The 19,591-nt window shown below is 42.6% G+C and overlaps 2 protein-coding genes across 3 annotated transcripts in view; both read right to left on the bottom strand.

The window, feature by feature from the left end:
* ACAP2 (ArfGAP with coiled-coil, ankyrin repeat and PH domains 2) overlaps window positions 1-5,115 on the bottom strand; it is a 63,607-nt gene extending 58,492 nt beyond the window's left edge. Inside the window, exon 1 of the mRNA XM_018074960.3 lies at window positions 5,040-5,115. The gene's annotated coding sequence lies outside the window, so the exon portion shown is untranslated. The remainder of the gene's footprint in view (window positions 1-5,039) is intronic.
* A 2,218-nt stretch (window positions 5,116-7,333) lies between these two features.
* On the bottom strand, window positions 7,334-17,333 carry PPP1R2 (protein phosphatase 1 regulatory inhibitor subunit 2). 2 transcript variants are annotated; one of them, XM_029960763.1, is made up of 6 exons: window positions 17,223-17,333; window positions 16,700-16,780; window positions 16,300-16,403; window positions 14,886-15,068; window positions 12,074-12,124; window positions 7,334-10,718 (listed from the first exon to the last, which is right to left on the bottom strand). In XM_029960763.1, exons 1-5 carry the CDS (start codon window positions 17,303-17,305, stop codon window positions 12,120-12,122), a joined length of 456 nt encoding a protein of 151 aa, XP_029816623.1. In that variant the 5' UTR covers window positions 17,306-17,333; the 3' UTR covers window positions 7,334-10,718; window positions 12,074-12,119. The 2 variants fall into 2 exon arrangements, with proteins under 2 accessions (XP_029816623.1, XP_029816622.1); XM_029960762.1 differs by lacking the exon at window positions 12,074-12,124.
* Between the last annotated feature and the right edge of the window lie 2,258 nt (window positions 17,334-19,591).

Consider the following 19,591-nt stretch of genomic DNA (forward strand, 5'->3'; position numbering starts at 1 on the left):
TGCTGTGCTAGAGCAACGCTATGATAACTTGCAGATTTTTTTATTACTTCCACTGTAAGTTCCCTTCTCAGTGTGGGGTTTTTTTAAAGATTCCCAGACAAAAATGGAAAAAAAAAAAGGAATTTAACATCGTGAGTTCCTATTAGCAATTTGAGATATAGCAAAGATTTTTCAGTTTGCTGTTACTTAATGTAAATCATGATCAAACAACAAAGAAACAGAATCACCATCAAACCCCTATACTTTGTAATTCATAATTGTAACAGTCAATTTTTTTTTTATTATTATAATTAAAAACACTTAGGTTCACTAACCAAATGAAGATGACCTGATTTCAGGACACCTCTAATCTCCATTAGGAAGGACTGCAACAACTTACTGTTAAAGCCTTTTCAGATTTAAAGGGTTTCAGCGTGAGAGATTTTTAAGACGTATTTGAGAGGGATCTTCGACAAACCTTTTTTATTCTTGAATGATTTCCCTAGAAGAAAATGCTCTGACATTGCACACTATGTTCAAATACACCCCCCTTTCTTTAGGTCAATCATTTTCTTACTGTACATTTGAAAGGCATAGTTACAGATTTAAAAATAAATAAATCCTTAGAAATCTAGAATCAATCAGTTTAACTAACTCCATCAGGAGGGAGTCCAGTCCCAGCAGTAGGGACAGGGATGTTGTACACGTGTAACTTCCCAGCACCCTGCCAAGATTGTCCTCCATGTCACTCACTTCAGCTACAAAAAGTGCAGTTCTACAGTCACAAACTGGAAATTATAAACATTAACACCACCACACAAATATGAAAAATGTTAAATGCAAACTTAAATGTTTGGCAGCTTTCTCTTCTGACTTACTGTATCTTTTTTCCTATTCTTCTGCAATACTTTCCACCCTGCCCTGCCAAGTAAGTTACAAATTTGCTTCTCAGTCCCAAACACCAAGGACAGAAAGCACAGACTAAACATTTCTTTGAAAATTTATTCTAAAACAGCTAGGTAAGTCTGAGCAAAACAAACAGATTTTGTATGCAGAGTTCTTGGTCACATAATTCTTCACATTTGAAATGTGGCTGAGTTTGCCCACAGCAGCCCCAGTGATTTCAACTCAGCCACAACCCCACAGATGAGCTGTGCTATAAACCCAGACCAAACCTGAGGGGTTTGTTGCCACTCCCAGCAGGTTGGGAAGCAGCTGCCCTGCAGCACCTTCCCACTGGAACCCAACACTGAAGGGACAACTTGACTTATGTTCTTATTTCTACATTTCTTCAGAAAGTAATAATCAGACCAAAGTATATGTGTCAGACACTTAGGATAATTTTCTGAGTACAGAATACAACCTATTCCAAAGAAGTTAAATAAGTCACTTGCTTATATTACTCATATTTTAAGTGACAAGACGTTTCTTGTTACCTGGGAAACAGATGCGTAGTGACTTACCTCTGGTTACACAGCACCAAAGAGGAGAGCAAAAAACCCACATCATACACCCAGAAAGCCATAAAATGGCACAGGTGGCCCGTTCAGCCTCATCCCCTACATAAGCACAAGGTGCCCCTCAGCTGGCCCCATTCAGACAGACCAGAAGCAAAGCCACAGAAGAAGAAAACCAGCACATACCAGGGAACTCCAGTGATGAGCCAGTCTTACACCACAGACTGCCCACCCAAAGCAACACTCTAGCTCAGACTAAATGGAAGACTTCTCAGATGAGTCCCTTTGAAGGGAATACACTATAACCACCAGTTCTACTCAGATACTGTCCACGAATACTTTTACTTAGAATGGTAACTGGCAACAGTTTCATTTATATTCTTTCATCTACCTCATTCACCCATCATCTGTTCTGCAGCTGGGGTCTCAGGAAGCAAACAGGAATTTAAATACAAAAAAAAATTTAAACTTCAGCAACAGTGACAGATAAGGGCAAAGAAATTATCTCAAAAACGTTCATCTTTTTCCTGATGCATTTTTAAAAACTGGATCAGACCAAAGGTTTTTGTAGAGAGTTCTACAATTGCACACACCGCAAGCTTTTTCTATTATTTGTTGTTTATCAAGATTGTTAACTGCTACTTACAATAGCTGTTATTTCCACATCACTTAAAAATGCTTCTCCTTTCTAATAATTTAGCTGCAGACTGATTCATGTGGTTAACAGTGCCTACCTCACTCATTGAGAGAAAACGTTCTTTAGTTACAAGAAAAAACGAAACAGCAATGTAAAAGCCTGTTCCATTAAACTCTGAAACTCAAACTCTCATTGTTTAAAGGAGAAAGAATTGTTTCACAAGACTATTTGCATATCAAAAACTACTCTAGGAATTCCTGATTATATACACAGAACATGCCAGCACAGATCAGTTCTCACTACTCAAGGACTGCCCCTCCCCAGGCAACTTCTTCATTTGATGGGAAGTCACCACACACTGTTGCAGAACTGCAAATGCATTTCCTTGCTAGATCTTTGGCCTCTTCATATTTTAAGAGAGGCCATTATTAACTAATCACGTATCAACAGGCACAACCCCCTCTCCCTTCAGATGCATTTCAGGCAAGGAAACAGACCTTTGTTTCTATGATTCAGGGCCCAATTAAATCTCAAAGCCAAAAGAGATGAACATGAACTCCACAAGAAACAGGTAAGCAAGAAAGCCATGTGTCTGAAGCTGTCTGTAGTAGCATGTTTGAAAATATTTAAACAGTTCCCCATGAAAACAGAGATTTGGTGACTCAGGAACTCTGATTCACCCATGTCCTCCCAGATCTCTCCACAACCATAAGAAAGTAACCTCTGTGACATTTCTCTACACCATATGCCTCCCAACAGGTTTATTTAACTGCTCCAACAGGTACAGTGATGGGAAGGAGGGAGGCTACACCCTCCTGCTCAGCAAAGTCAGGAGAAAGCTGCAGCTCTGCTTTGCTACAGGGAACACAGCACAGGAAGGTGCTTTATGTCCACGCTACTCCCTGCAAGAGTGAAGGACTTTGTCACGACCTTGCTCCACATCAGTGTCTCCAACATCCCTCAACAAAACCAGAGCAGCAACCTTCATTCAGAAGGCTTCTGGTGTTTTGGTTGGGTAATTCACAGGAACACTAAAAATGATCGAAATTATAATAGCAAATATTAATGACTAATAATGAGAGATATAAACGTTTTTTTCAGAAATACTATAGGACTTTTTCTTCATGATTTTAACCACTTCCTATCAGTTAAAGGCTGGAAGGATGTTTTGCTGGCACCAAGTGATGGCACCACAAGGTTTTCTGCAATTTCTTCAAGGGTAGTAGTATCAGAGACTGAGGGAAAGACCATGAAGTACTAAAGGATCCTGAAGACAAAGTTTCTTTTCTTGAAGGAAAGGAATCAAGAGGGGCAAAAGGAGAATGATACAAAGTGAATTCAAATGAACTTGTATGTCTTAACTTGAATAAACAGCAGCACACTTCTGCTCACAAATTTTAGTCACAATTTCTTGTTTTCTCTAATGTATTTAATACTTTAGCAAGTATCAGTAACCAAAAAAATGCAATTAGTTCTGTGGTTAAATTAAGTCAATCTACAACTACATTGTCACCAAACAGGATGGACTGATTAAATACAGTTGTGACAGACAGTACACACACTAGCAAGCATGTCCAACTCAGGGCAAAGTTTTGTGGAGCAGTTGAGCTGCCTGTTGCCCTAGGGGAGGTCTCACTCCTTGCTGCCTTCCTCTAGCTTTGCTTCTGGCAGTGAAGGTTCCTCTCTCTCCCCCCTATAAGCTTTAGCAGGTTTCACACCCCTTGCAGTGCTGACTCAATGCACCAGCCTGGCAGAGAACCATCCAGTCTCTTCTGCCAGGACACCCAGCTCATTGGAGGATCCAACAATACATGTCACAGTCACCAAAAAACCCATGGCAGAAACAGCCAGCAACCAGCTGGCAGCAGGGACAGGAGCAAAGGAGGGAAGAACAGGAACTCCAACTTCTGCCAAGCATAAACCATTCAACCCTTCTTCTCCAACTTCCTCCACATCCCAGAACCACGCGATTGGGAAAGCTGATACAAAAAAGGAGGCGTGAACACACAGCCAGAGAGCAGGGGAAGGGCAGGAGTATTTCCCTCAACAAGCAGAGCTCATCCAGGCTGTGTCAACCACAGAGCCACAGGCACTCCAAACATGGGCTCAGCATGGGACAGGAGGGGCTCAGCAGTGACACATCATGTCATGGAGCTGTTTGTGTCTCCACCAACGAGCAGGGAGGGTGGGAGGTGTATGGAGGCACAGACCAGCCACACATCCCTTAGAGAGGCACAACTATGTTGAGTAGATACAATGGAGTAAAATATATAGAGAGATAATGGATAAAAACATAGGGAAAGATGAAGGGGAAAGCTGCCCGACATAAGCAGAAGTAACCCTACAGCAATGACAGACAACTGGTCACTGGAGTGGGGAAAAAACAAAGAGTCCGTGCCTTGGTGTGACAACAGGAAGTGAGATTATATGAGTTTGTTTGGTACTGGCACCCCGACAGTGGGCACAGCGAGTACGGACCGTGCAGCAGGAGACACGGGGGACTGAAGCACGAACACAGCCCTGGAGAAGCGGAGATGGACCACCACGAGAGTCCACGCTCCCGAGCCCGAGCTGGCATTGCTGTGGATGATGAGCACCAGCTGCCTGGCACTCCTCACCCATCTCTTCAGAGGGGGTGACCCCAGCAGCGGTCACCGCGCACTCTGCCACCTCTACACGAGCCCCAGACCCGCACACTGCCCACCCAGTCTCACGTACCACACACGCTGCCCCTTTCCCTCGCACTTCCCGCGTCCCCCTCCTCCTCAGAGCCCCCCACAACCCGGCCAGGACCCACCACAGACCCGCCCCGCCGCTCTCCCGGAGCCGGACTGGCCCTACCATGTCCCCCTCAGGCCCACCAACGGCCCCCGCCCCCGCAGCCCCTGCCCGCCACCGCGCACACACCGGGCCCCGCTTTCCTGTCCCCCGGCACGACCCCGGCGCGGGCCTTCCCCGGGCGGTACCTGAAACGCGGCGAGTCCTTTCAGAGGCCATCTCCTCGACAGTCCACGGGTCACCTTCATGCGCCGGGGCGCCGCTTGCTCCGCTTGCTGCGGCTGCTGGCGGTGGGTTGGTCGCGGAGGAGCCCGGGGCGAGGCGAGGCCGGGCCGGGGCCGGCGGGGCGGTGCTTGCGGGGCGGGCAGTTGCCGAGGCTGAGGCGGCGGGCAGACCTTCCCGAGGCACGCCCCCGCCACCGCGCGGACTGACGGCCGGGCCAGGACCAGCGGGGACCGCCCGCCGGGGGCGGGGGGGCGCACGGCCACCATCGCAAGGCGTTGAGAGGCGGCACAACGGGCAGAGCGCCCAATCAGCGCCGGCCACCCAGAAGGAGGCAGCCAAACCGCCAGGCCCCGCAGGGATCGGAGTGCGAGCAGTTGACAGCCGGTACCCCGCTTTTAACTGGGGAGGCGCTGGCCGGCCGGCCTCCGCGGCCCATGGGGAGGTCTTGCATGGCCGCGGGCCACCCGGAACAGACGGCCTCGGGCCCGGTCGGCGCTGCCGGGGCGGGACGGGCCGTGCTCGGTCTGTGCCTGCGGGATATGTTACATTAAAGCTCCTTATTAAATAGGGGAACCCCTCCCCTGGGGAGCGACACCTGTGCTGGAAGGCCCGGCCCGGCGCCCCGTCTGAGCAGGTGCCGGGGGGGCAGCAAGGGCCGCGGTGCCGCGTGCGCGGCGCGGGGCGGGCGCTGCGGCGGAGCGCGCACGGGCCGGCACACACGGACTAACGCGGGGGTTCACACAAGGGCACACACAGGGGCACACAGGGCCAGTCCCTGCTGAGGGTGTCACCGTGCAGAAGCCCCAGCTGTCGGTGCTCTCCGGCGTGATGCAGTTCTACACCGTGGTAATCACTGCGGAGTTGTGTTACCAGGAGGAGACTCGAAAGTGTCTTTGAAGGAGAAACGCAGACCGCAGGTGTTCCTGTCAAAGACTATCAAGTGTTTGTGTGTTCGTGTTTGCCCGATAATACTCTTTGAAGGGCCGTATCACAGAGTGAAAAAGTACCATGTCGGTCCTCTCGCAGTTTGCAGTGAAGGACTGCAAAAACATTGTAGATTTCTGATCCCTTAAGAGAACGCAGAAAAGATCTTTAGCCAGTTTGGCACTGCTTACTGTTCCCAGATGGAAAACTAACAAGCAAAGGAGCTCCAGCCATGCTGCTCATCCCCAAAGGAGGGACAGACAAGTACGACTTACTGTTCAGGTTAGACCTGGCACAGATGAAGCAGTCACACGTCCCGGGCTCCGTCCTGCAGGCACAGGGGCGCCGTGCTGGGAAGCTGATGTGCATTGATAATCTTCTCACTTGGCTCCTCCAGGAGTTTGAGGAGCTGCCATACCTGCTTCCAGCGAGCCCACTTATCCCCTGCAGCCCTCCCACCTTCCATTGCCCCAGCACCTGCACCACGTTTCACCACCTCTCTTTTTCCTGTTCTCCCCACTCTCTCACCTCTGACATCCTTTTGGTGTCACAAGGAGAAACAGTCAGCATGGAAGGATGGAGGGGAACATAAGACTTATGTTGCTCCCTCAGTTCAGGTGTCCTTTCACAGAAGCAAAGGGACACTTTGTGGTTCATTCAGTTGTGGTTTAGGGTGTCAGGTTTTTTCCTAAGACTGGTGAAATGTCAGAACCAAACTCCAAGTTACACAGATGTAACAAACGTATGTTTTTGTGAGCTGTCCCTCACCAAAAGTAGCCAAACTACCACTAGTTTGGTTAAGGAGTCAAGTCACACCCACTGAGAAGAAGCATCACGTTAAGGAATATTTGTACCACTTAGGCTGCATTGATGTGAAATCCACTTTTCAGCTGAAGTACGCAATTGAAAAAAGCCCAGCTCTTTTTCTGAGAATAGTTTTACTTCCTAAGGAGTAGTTGGTGTTAGTAATTTTCCATTACTCAGTGCTGGTGAGTGATTACTCAACACTGACCACGAAGAGACAGACCAGTCGTGCCTAAATCCTACAACACGCAAAGAAAAACACCCTGAAAAATGCAACCTTTTATGTGGTGCTGCTGTCTTAAATTTGTGATTCAGGTTACCAGATCTACCCTGAGGTCCAGGTAAGCCAACAAATCTGAAAGTGTGTACAAACTTGATTTATATAAAAGTTACACTAAAGAGCACATCCTCACTTGCAGTCACAGGGAAATTGCAATATTGGTGTAAGAATTTATCTGTGAACACACCTGCAAACTCTGCAGTAGCTGCTGGTTTCTTCTGAAGAGCTCCAAGAAGTACAACCAATAGATTAGTATTAGTGCCATAAGGCAGTAATGAAAACAATGGTTTTATTTACGTTGTGACACTTAACACTGGTTTCCAATAGAATAATTACATTTGCGAGGTGGCATCATAATTAACACCACAAAAAAAGCATATTACAGAAACAAAGAGTTCTGGTAAGATCTACAGCTTTAACATGAGAGAGTGGAAAAAATATTTGCAGTTTCCACGAACTGTGTACAACTTGGTGTGAAAGAAACTTTAAGAACAGAAAAAAAAAACGTTTATAGACAGAGTTAAGGCTCTTATTTGCAAGTTATCTTCCTATTGGAAGCATATTGAAAATGCTCTCTCTAAACAAGATGCAGCTTGAGGACTCAAACCTGTGCAAGAAACTTCACAATTATGATGCTGTGGAGCTCACTGTCCACATTAGTAAGGGCTGTATATCTTTTGTTTCCTCTTTGTACCACTCTGTACTGTACAAATGAGCCTTTACCATACGCACCTAAAGATTAAGATGTGCATGCAAGCTAAATCCCCATCAATGTAAAAAGAGAAAAGGCATTTCTTCTCTTGTCCCTTCAGCAGGGAACTATAACTGGTATTTCCCAAGTAGAGGGAAATCAGACATCCCTTTGGAAAAAAAGCTATATAGAGCATCTGTAACTACTTGCCTGGTTTAGCTTTTAAAATGCATGAAGGTGTAAGCCTGGAGAAAACCAAGTAAACCCGCCTTTCAGTTAAAAGCAGTGTCAGGGACATCAGGTTTGCACTCCTGGTGAGGAAGATGAAACAGCAGAACAGAATTTTCGCCAGCACCGAGGAGAATGAAGAGAACAAAGCCTTTAAAAAACCCCAAACTAAAACAAGTTTCAAAATGGCATCAAACTAGAACTTAGGGGTTTGGTGGCATGGAAAAAGGGAAATCACTGAGCTCAAAATCATCTGACTGATGAAAGGCCTACTATACATTCTGAGGTTAATTTAAAACCATCTTCATGCATTTATGTACTGTACCTCCCTCAAAGCTACATTTCATTCGGGACTTTGGAAGCCATTACAGGAAGGGTCTTTATTGGAAATTAACAGAGTTTGTTTGTTAAACAAAATGCTTTCTAGACCTTGTAGGGTACAGAGAAGCCCCACTGAGCACCAAAATGGTCTTGGACACAGAAGGCGGGAGTGGGTAAGGAGGACAGGACATTAGCTTGGATAAGAGCTGGTGCTGCTGGATTTTACCTTAACTGCAGGTACAAGGTACCCACGTGTACTTATCACCAAGTACAGGTAACGTGTTGTACAGCCTCGCAGAACAGATCTGTGTTGCCCACACACATTGGTCACCCCCCGACCCACCCACACCCCTCTGAAAGCGACGTGACTTTGCCGAGCAGGACCTCAGTGCCTGGCTCGGGGTCTGAAACACAGCTCAGTGCAGACAACACTCTGAACACTGCAAACTGCCATGGAAAGGGAGCAAACTCAAGAGTTTTGAAATCCTATTCTTGCGAGCCAAATTTAAAGCTCAAGTAAATTACTTGAGGAGTCAGAAGTATCTAAATGCTTGCTCTTAACCCCTGTTTTTTCTATAGAGGTGACTGTGTTTGATGCAAGAAGAAACAGCATTATCCATCTTGAAAAATTACCATCACCACGCTGGCCTGAATCAAGAGTTCAAGTCTTTCTTGTGAAAAGATGCTATTAATCCTGATTCAGGACCTTAGAAGATTAAATAACCCACAGCTGACTAACTACCCTGTTACCTACTAAAGAGAAGAGATAGTTGGGAAAGGCACACTACAACACCCAGTTAGCACAACTCACAGGTATCTTTGGCAATGCATCCATTCTAATGAATTATTCCTGTATAAATCTTCCAAAGGACAGCATCCTATCACCTTATTCACTCTCAATCTCTCTGGGACTTCAGGAAAGCTCACACCTGAGAATGCATATAACTGTAAAATAACTTTCATTCCTTTATTCAAACTTCACATATACAGTGGAGAAAAAGACATTTTAAAATAGATCCATATAATTATATGGATTTTTGCAACATATCAAATTCAGATCAAAATTAAGATATACACTGTATTCCATAACCAAGCTAAAGCTTAAGTGTATTACTTTGTTTGTGTAATAAACCCCAGGAACTACTCTGAATACCGGAACATTCACCAGTCAAATTTCACCCAGTGGGAAGTTGCTTACAGCAATTTGGAGGTGCAGAATCCCTCTTTATGGGGGCTATATAACCACACTGTAAACAAAGTATTTGAATTAGGCAGTTTCCCTTCTAGTCTTCCAAAAAGCCTTCATTTATAAAAGCAGTTGCTCTAAGTTGCAATGGACATAGGAAGATATAGACCAGTGGTTTTCAGTATGGGGGTTGCCAACCCCAAATGAGTAGATCAACAGCAGTTATCTTTAATAAAGAACAGCCAGAGCCTAAGCTCAGCACATCTTCACAGTCCTGATGTGGATTTCCTTGTGGCTGGGTGTTTTTCTTCAGGTGCTAGTAGCACAAGCACTGTTCATGCAACTGGAAAGAACCAAACGTCTGAAATGAGCCAGAAGAGTGACAGTGGATGTGGTTTTAAGAGAAAAGCAGGAGGAAACTTCCATGTTGTCACAATAAGCCAAAGAGAGCTCCACAAAACAGCCAGTCCCGACGGAAGAGATAATGACAGTGAAATGCAAAGATCAAATCAGCCATTTCCAGTGTCAAAACATTCCCTCCACCAGATGTTAGTACTGCTTTAGTCAGAAACTAACAACCGATCCCAAACACCGCTCTTAAGAAATAACACAGCTCTTGTTCTACAGACTGGGAAAGTGCAGGTAGTAACATACTGAAATCTAGATTAACAGGTCAACACTTTACAAAAAGGTTGTAGGACTTAAATAATCCCTTTTTAAATTGCTTAACACATCTGATAAATAGCTCACATGTCAATCTGATATTATGCTGTACCGTTTGGCTCCTGAATCCCAAACCTTTCGATAAGAGACACCACATCTAGAACACTCTCAAATAAATAGTGAAAAACCCAAAGATAGTGAGTGTTTCAAAGCAAGAGTAACAGTACATCACGCAAGATAATCAGCATTATACATACAGGGAATGCCATTCTGGTTGAACAGATTATGAAGCAGTATTCTTCATGAAATACTAGGCACAAGAATAAATCAATCAGACAGTGTTTTCTGCCTAATGGACAAGTCTAAAATTAACATTCTTGGCAATACAACATTGTAACTGATATGCTTCTCAACATTTAAGAGCCTTAATTGCAAAAAACATGAAGCGATGTTTATATTTGTGTCTTTGACAAGCAGTTACAGTTCTGGACAGATTTCTTCTATGCTGTGTGCTCTACTTTCCAGCTGGTCACGAGTAACATGTGCTGTGTAAGAAAGATTACAAAAAAACAGATAATTCTTCACACTCACTGAATATTTTCAAAACACACATAAATATCCTCCTGAAATCATCTTTGCTTCTCCAAAGGTTATGTTTGCCATCTTAGCAATGTATTAGCTTTTAGTCTAAGAGTGCAGAAACTTAAAGTAGTTATTTTACCCTCACTCTCTGAAAAGGTGGCCAACACCACTGCTCAGCACACTGAGCACCACCCCTGGAACTGGGAGGATTTAACCCAGGAGTTAAGACCTGTCACAGGAAGTTCTTGAACATCAGCAAACACAGTACTTTCCATGTCAAATTTCAATTCAGTGAGACACTTGAAATAAAACCCCCCAACTTTATACATGAAGGAGCACAGTCTGTTGTGTTTTCAGGAAGTTGTTAACTCATGGTTTTGAGCCAAAGCACAGCAATAAATTGGAGAAAACTCCTTATTAGTGCTTTTTATACAAAAAGCCCACTCTCTCTCTATATATATGTATGTGCCTAAAAATTAGTGGCAGAAGAGAAAGATCAAAAAATACCACATCAAAATGATAATAACCTTTTTAAAAGACCAGTTAAGCTTGGGCATGAGTTAGGTTTGGTAATGTGCAGTTTAACAAGCAAACAGCATAGTTATAACCAGCAGAACCAATTGCTGTGTGCTCCCAGCCTTCTCACTTAAATCATCTTTAGGGCGATGCTTGCCCTGGTTAAGAAAACACAGATATTCTGTATCTACCAAAGGCCAAAGGGCACACCCAGTCAGTGACAGCTCAGCTGATGGGCACTCTCTGAGCAGGGTTAGCACAGCTAAATGAACCAGAGAGACAGAACAATAGTCTTACTGCTTGTCAATTAAACTGCTACAGACAACACCCTCTACCTGATACTTTTCTGCAGCAGAAGTAAAGACAGGTCTGCAGGGCAATCATCATGCTTAAATTTACCTACATCAGGAATATTCCCTTCAGTGATTTCAAAGAGAATTTCTAAAAGAAAAGTTTTTATGGAGAGGAACAAAGGTCACTTCTGCTGGCAAAGTCTATTTATGTTGTTCATGGAGTCATAAACAGGGAGTAGCCAGAGAAGCCGAAATGTTGAAACAAGCAAACACAGAATCACAGTATGGTTTGGGTTGGAAGGAACATTAAAGGTCATCTAGTTCCAATCCCCGTGCCACGCGCAGTCTATTGCGACTTCAACTTCCTTTTCCACAAAAAATCTTGGCTGCTAGAATCCATATGAATAGGATAAGGTACAGCTACTTGAGGCAAGCAAGGAATGACCCATCCATTTAGAACACTCAGCAGCCACAATGGAGATGGGCAAAAATACACGAAGAGTTCTCACCATCACTGACTGGACTGGCCATCTTCATTTCGATCGGCAAGAAATCTCAGTCTGTAACCAAGAAGCGCAACTTGGATTAGTGAACCTGGGAGTGTCTGACAGGAGCCTTCTTAAAAACCTGCCCTAAGACTTTAGCCCCTTCTTCAAAAGGGCAGTGTAGAGATTAGAAGAGTTAGTTTTACTCAAATACAAAACAGACAGGATTAGAGGGTAAAAAAGAACATCAGATCAGGGAAGCAGAGAACCTTTTAGGGATCTTCATAGACAAAAAAAACTTCCAAGTGAGAAGAGGGTCTCAAATTGCCTAAAAGACAACCCAGGAGCCAGTGGAGCCCTAAAGTCACAACAGACCACTAGGAAATGCCTCTTATGTCACGTCTTTACCTGCAATAATCATCAGTATACAGAAATCATGTTATTGGGTTGGAATAAAAAGACACTGCATTCCAGCTCCCACTCACATAGACTGACAGGCCTAATTGGTGAGTGGCAGCCACATCACCTCACCATCTCCACAACTTCCCAAGAACTCAAGTCAAATGGAGCGATTTATCAAAATGTAGCTATAATACAACACCAGAAAACCCAAGACATTTCCTTTGCAATTAAAAGCAAGTGTCAGGGCTGTTAGTCAGGGAAGCCAATACAAGCCATTGCAAAAATCAGCTCCTGCATCACTCAACCCCTCCTTTCCTATACAAAAGCACTTTAAAACACAATTTGAAGTCAAAGAGCTCTTTGAAAGCTATCCAGGTGAATAATCTTTCCATACTCTTACAGTACTAACAAGGGAATCTCAGGAACATGAATATTAATAGCATTTTGATCTAATTCCACAAAGGAAACAATCAAATTGAAATACTGTTTTAAATACTCAAGTGCTTAATGTGACCAAAAGCACAGCATGACCAAAAGCAGAGATGGGCAAAAAAACCAAGTAGCAAGTGTTAAAACCATCTATTTGAGAAATGTTCCGTAGCTCTAATTGACATTTATGAATAAGAAAATTCTTCTGTGCTCTCAGAATACAGATGAGAGAGAGAGAAATAGATGTAATCTCAAAAAAGTTATTCCAGTAAAGCTTTGACATTAACACAGCTATGTTGCTGAACATTTATCGTAATGTAGGAACGTTTGAGGACATTCAGTTCACCAGCTGCTACAGCAGTGAGACCAGTACTGAACCGCAGAAGAACTGATCCAAGGACAGAGACCAAAAGCTGTGAGAGTTGATACAGAGATTAGGAGATAATGAAACAAGGTTTAAGCAGAATGATAGAAAAGTGAAGAATTGAGAACTACATCAGGTTAATGGAAAGTATTTCTATATGCTATGGTGTGGAGGTGAACCAGTTAGTTAATGGGTTGATAAACTGGCAGACAGTTTATAAGCCATGAGCAGTCTAAAATTGATAATTACCAGTTGTGGCTCTGAAGCTGGTTATGAGGAAGGTGGAATGGACTTCAACAATAGAGATGGAAAAATGCTGCAAAGGTGTGCCTTCTTTCCAGTGGTGAATGCAGCTGGGGAGCGGAGTTGCCTCTGTTTTACAGCAGAGTGCAGAGAGATGGCAGCTTCAAGCCATGGAGAAAGGTCATACGGTTGCCTATTGGAGCCCTCCTTTCCCCTGGAGAGTGAAGTTCTAGTAATTAGCCATTATAAGGCATGTGTTAAGTTACTGGATTAAGTCAGTCCAGTAATGGGTCTCAGACATGAACCAAATGACCCTTTCAGAGCAATTGTGAAGGCATTAGTCCCCCTGCAATAAATGACGGGACTAAAACGTGCAATCCACAGAACTTAAACATGCAACTTTGCATATCATCTTTTTATTGCGTGGAATTTAAATGAATTTTAGAAGAGGTCCTAGTTCACATGGTTGTGAAAAGCACACGTGAACCAAGTTAAACCCATGCAGCATCTTCCCAAGTCTGCAGACCATGCTAACATCTCATAGCTTTGCCACCCGCAGATGAATGAGGCTTACAGACTTCACAGCCCATCAGCAACAGATGTCTGTTTTCTTAATGTCAAAAACTTGTTAAAAGTGCTGTTACACACACAGGTGGGAAGTGGACTGTAATTATTCACCAGAAGACCACCACAAAAATCTAAGACTTTTATTATACAGTTTACCCTTTTCACCCAGAGAGCAGCTTAAAGATGAAAGAGAAGATGTCAGCCTCTACAGTTTTATAAGTTTCCTGTGAAGAGACAGCCCTGAAGCAGGTTCCAGAAACAGCTCCAACCTAAAAGTCCCATACTTTCTTCCAGTAGCTGCACTAAAAGCAAAACTGAGAGTCTTATCCCATACTATAGAAATAAACATTACTGCTCAAGGACAAGTCTGTACTGAAGGCCTAACACCAGTTTTACATTAGAGTTTTCTTCCTTAGGAAGTTAAGATACAGTCATCTCAGTGGAGAGGAAACATTCATGGTTGTTTCCCGTTGCTGGCTCTAGGATGGATTGGGAGCAGAATGGGAACTGACCCACAACAAAAAGCCAGGCTCTCCTGTGTGGCCACAGCTTTTAATGCTGGGTACAAGACAGCTTTTCCCTTAAAAAGGATGCTGGCAACTTCACTGCCCAAAGTCAGTTATGTTGGGGAAACAGTAGGAAGCAGAGATGTTTGCTTTTCTGTTTTGTCACAACAAACAAAAGCTTACGTGCTATTTATCAACACTGGTGGTTTGTGTTACATGTTTCCAATCTACCTCTCAAGACAGTGTGCAGCACTGCTCACTGTTTCCCAACAGTTCAAAGAGACACCAGTACTTACACGTGCTTTTTAATTAATCAGTAGCTCACCATGTACAGCAGCTTCTGTACTCATTGTTTCCACATCTGCAGCATCAGACATCTCTTCATCCTCATCCTCATCATCCTCTTCCTCACCATGTAATTCTTTTGCAATGAGTTGTCTTGCCAGTTTGATGTTTCTTCCTTCATTGTAGTGCATTTTTCTCTTCATTTCAAACTGTTTCTTTTTCTCTGTGAACAAACAAATGCAAATATTTATTTCTTCCCTTAAAAAGAAAAATCAACCTATTTCTTCTTCAAAGAGGCACTCACTGCTTCCTAGATCAAATTTGTTCCTACCTTGAAAATACATTATTTAGTCAATCACTGAATTAAAATTATTTTCTTCAAGCAGTGGAGTGTTCTTATATTGAGTCTGACTCACAAAAAGGATAGTAATTGATGGACTGGAATGGCTGAAGCACTTTTAAAAGAACCCGTTTGCAACTAAGAGCAAGTCTGAACCAAGAGAAGCATCTGGTAGCAGCACACAAAATTCCAAAGTTTCACAAGCCTTGTTTCTAAGTGAACTTAAGGACAAACTGAGACATACTGGTGGGACAGAAGACGAACTTGTGCAGATGTGGCCTGACTCCTGGCTAGCTACCAAAGGTCAGTTATGAGAGATATATTTATCACATGTAGAAGAAAATATTTTCCACTTTCCCCATGGCCTGAAGCCTAACTCTGCTCCATATACTAAACATTAGCAGGTCTAGCAATAATGTATTATAATTAAAATAAACTTTGCTTATTGGCAGCCCAAACACTGTTGGTTTCTTTTCTTACTTCAGAATAGCAGGGTTACACGCTTAAAGCTGGGACCAGGAAATCTGAGAAGCACCAGCTAGATAATGCAAGACTGAAACCTCAGAAGTATTGTTTGACTGTTCCCTCAAAACACTCCAGTTCAAGTTAACACAAAACCACATCTCTATTAAAGGTGCTATTTGCTTTGGAATAACTGTAGATTTCCTACTGGATACACCTACTAGTTGCTTTGAAAACAACAGAAATAGCATCTGTATGTTTGCAAGCAATTAGTAGCATCTTAACTGCAGTGGTACTCATTGAATTAAGCCTACCTGAAATATGTCCATATTAAGAACTACTCCCTCACCCCCAAACCAGAAGAACTTCACTGAGGACTCTAGATCTTTTTAGCAGGAATTCCCACAGCTGAAGCTTGTATACAAGAAGGCATCCAGCAACAGCAAATTCCTGTTTATATGCAGATCCCAAACCAAACAGTCCTGATTAGAAACGAACAGCATATTTGTTCAAAGACTATTTATCTTCATTTTCAAATCACAACATTTTTCTAATAGTACTTTTTCTTCCCAAACATTTCTAACTGAAAATCTGAAACTATTTGGTAGGAAAAAAAAATCAAAGCAAAACAAAGGAAACAACTTATGCCTACCTCGTTCCTCAGGTGTTAATTCTTCATCCTCTTCCTCCTCCTCACTGCTTTCCTCTTGCCTTGCTATGATCTTGGGTCCTCTACCTTCAGCTGCAGCTGCCAGTCTACATAAATCATGCAATACAAAATGCTGAAACAGCAAGTTTTTCACTATTTCAAATACATGGCATTTCAGAACACTCATACAGACTGCTTTGTTCATTATTTTTGCATATTTTCATGTAGTAACAACCTGCAATTTTACTAGTGGCGCCATCAAACACTGAAAACCAATTAATTTGACAGCAGCAAAAATGAAACTTCTGGAGAAACCAGCAACAGCTTTCCACAAAGAAAATGTACCCCAGGAAAGAGCAGATTATCATAACATTTAGTCAATTTTTTCTATGACAATACTTACTTTTTACTCAGCACGTCTGCTTTTAAGGGCTCATTTGCTTCTGAATCACTCACTGGATCCTCATCATCTTCTCCTACCATGCTTAGAGGGCAAACAAAAAGTAGCTTTTATCAGTAATTTGCTGCTTAAAGTTTGCTGAGAAAACAGTCAAAACCTTCAATTAAAAGACTCCTTTAGTACTTCAAAAGCTTTCCAAATCTACTTTAAATAATGATATGACAACATTAGATTCTAGCACTGAAAAAAATAAAATCAATACAAGTCAGACTTATTTATTCCATTCAAAGCCTAAAACCTGCTAGACATAAACCTTCTAAAATTGACTTTGCCCTTTTAGATAGTTCTCCTCAGTAGCTACAAGCTTTATTTAGCAGCTTTGTAAATCTGAATACATTGCATATATTCAGTAGGCCTGCACAGTCACAGATAATCAGCCATAATAAATATTACATCACCCACAAGGTAAATTTTGCTGTAAAACTATGACGTCACCTGGCTGCACTCAGGAGTTTAGCAAGCATACCTGTGATAAGGAGTACTTGGTTCATCTATTTTCATCAAGCCATAATCTTTGCCTGCAGGGTGGTATGTAGCTATGATGTTCATTTCATCCCACTTCTGGGACTTTTTACTGAAATAAGAAAACAAAGTTAAATTTTCTTATATTCTAATATTCTAAAATTTTCTTATATTCTTATATTCTAAAAACAATTAGTGCTGTTTAAAGAATGTTTAAAACATTTTTTGATCTTTACTACATCCTAAATGCAAAGAATATTGTTGTGACACACAGACATGTTCAAAGTATGACTAATAAATACTGTTCTATAGATACTTATATCATGACAAATTATCAGTGCAACTTAATTTCCCTAAGAAGTCATAATAGCCAGATAAACTCAGTGATCTATAAATGTATTCTTGTTCATATAATCCAGAAACTACTGGTCTCATTCAATCAGTGTCTTGTGAACAGCTGGATTTTACAGTAACTTGTAACAAAGCATTCCTCCTCTTAGTACACCCCACAAGAGCTCAACAGAACCCAATACCTTCCAGCTCACCTCTGCTCAGGGAGCTGCTATGATTATTAGCAAACCTGTTACATAAACGATACCAACCAGCAAATCCCCCCCTGCAGTAAAATAAGCAGCACAGAACAAGCTGGTTATTAATACTGCTCTTGTAATTCTAAATTGGAATCATAAGCCAACTGATTCACTGCTGTAATTAAGCCAAGGGAGTTTCACATTTTACACAGACAGGCACCAGTGATGTTACATTATTTAGAATTTCCTCACTCAACCAGAAAATGTACCATTTTATGTGTATTTGGAGAAACAAAAGCTCACCCACACTGACTGCTCACTGACAAAACATATAAGCCACAAGGAAAGCAACTGTCTCGTGGCCAGAGGAAGAGCCATCCCTCCACTGATCTAAAAGCCACAAAAAATGTTAAAGGAACAAAAACCACCATGTTCCACATTTTCTCTAAAAAAGGTTATTGCAAGCTTCGTATAAGGTGGTCTTTCCCTTAGCTTAAGCCAAAAATCTAACTTCAGACTAGTAAAATAATTTCACAATTTAGTATTACTTTATGAATTAACATATTCCTGTTGAAAATTATTAGTTAAGAAGCAAATGTTACAGGACTTCCTGAGTTTTGTAGGGTTTTTGTTTGGTTTGGTGTGGTTGGTTTCTTTTGGGGGGGAGGGACAGTTGGCTGGAAGACTTCCACTTAACTACTCTTGTTTAAACAAACTGTTCCAATAACAAACTTGAAAAATATATTCAATCTCAATAACACAAATAGCCTTGAGCAGAATGCTCTCTGTAGAACAAAAACTGATAAGCACAAACTAAAATTTTACATTTACGGGAGCACTGCGTAATACAGTGTGGGAGGAAAAAAACTGAAGAGAAAAAAAATAGATGTGGGGGCTGATGCTGAATCCCACATGCCACAGACTTACACTCCAAAAATGAATACAAATTGAGTGATCTTAATCCCCTCAGCATACAGAAACCAATGCCAAGCTCTCATGTTTGAGGCTTCAGGTCTATTTAATCATTTTGTGCAGCCTAAGCGGACAACACGTGAGCCCGATCGCGGCTCTGGCAGGGCCAGGAGTCATGAGCTTCCTGATGACAAAGCAGCAGCTCTGGTCTAGGAACACCAGTCATTCAAACCTTTCTATTTAGGAGTCGAAAAATCACCAGTTAAACATCAGCCCAAAGTTCACCTGTGACTAACTAAGATGATCACTCGGTTGCACAGGGAGGGTTTTTATGAGCCACGGCAGCTGGCCAAGGGTACACGGCCCCTGTAAACAGACAGAGCTCAGCTGAGTAGGAAGTATGACAGATGGGAGCAACTCCCAGCACAGGCTTTGTGTTCATTTGCCCAGAGTCCATCAAGGTTTATTGCCTGGGCTCACAACTCAATACTTGACAATAATATTGGCAATCTTGGAACAATCCCTTTGTATTCGCTGCTTCGACATCAGACAGCCTACAGCGAGCAAGGCAGGGACTCACAAATAAAAGAGTGAAGAACTTCGTAGTGGTTTAGTTTTTCACACTCATTTCTTTAAACTCAGATTCCAACATTAAAAGCCTTGGCTGTGGAACTCCCCCAAAGCACAACTTAAAGTTCGGCTAGGGAAAAAAGAAATCATTAGTGGCAAAGAGACAAACATGTAATTTCTCCGCTGCATGTAAAAAGCCATCACAGGAGAGTGACTAAGTGCTCTAAAAACCCACATCTCCCTTGTTTGTCTCCAATTTTGCATGCTTAGGCATGTCTGCACAGTGTAACACTAATGACAGAGCTCAGGACTATGACAGGGAAATGCCTCCTGACACCCCTTCAGATATGGAAACAGGAAA

The sequence above is a fragment of the Manacus vitellinus genome, unplaced genomic scaffold (assembly GCF_001715985.3).
Source record: "Manacus vitellinus isolate BGI_N305 unplaced genomic scaffold, ASM171598v3 scaffold_29_pilon, whole genome shotgun sequence".
Taxonomy (NCBI): Eukaryota; Metazoa; Chordata; class Aves; order Passeriformes; family Pipridae; genus Manacus; species Manacus vitellinus.

Bases quoted from the DNA above. Each gene is read 5' to 3' on its own strand.
- PPP1R2 (XM_029960762.1), bottom strand. From the start codon at position 17,305: ATGAACATCATAGCTACATACCACCCTGCAGGCAAAGATTATGGCTTG. The intron at 16,781-17,222 runs GTATGCTTGCTA...TTGCCCTCTAAG, and splicing joins CCAAGTACTCCTTATCACAG to CATGGTAGGAGAAGATGATG. The intron at 15,069-16,299 runs GTAGGCATAAGT...GTTTGTTCACAG, and splicing joins ATTAACACCTGAGGAACGAG to AGAAAAAGAAACAGTTTGAA.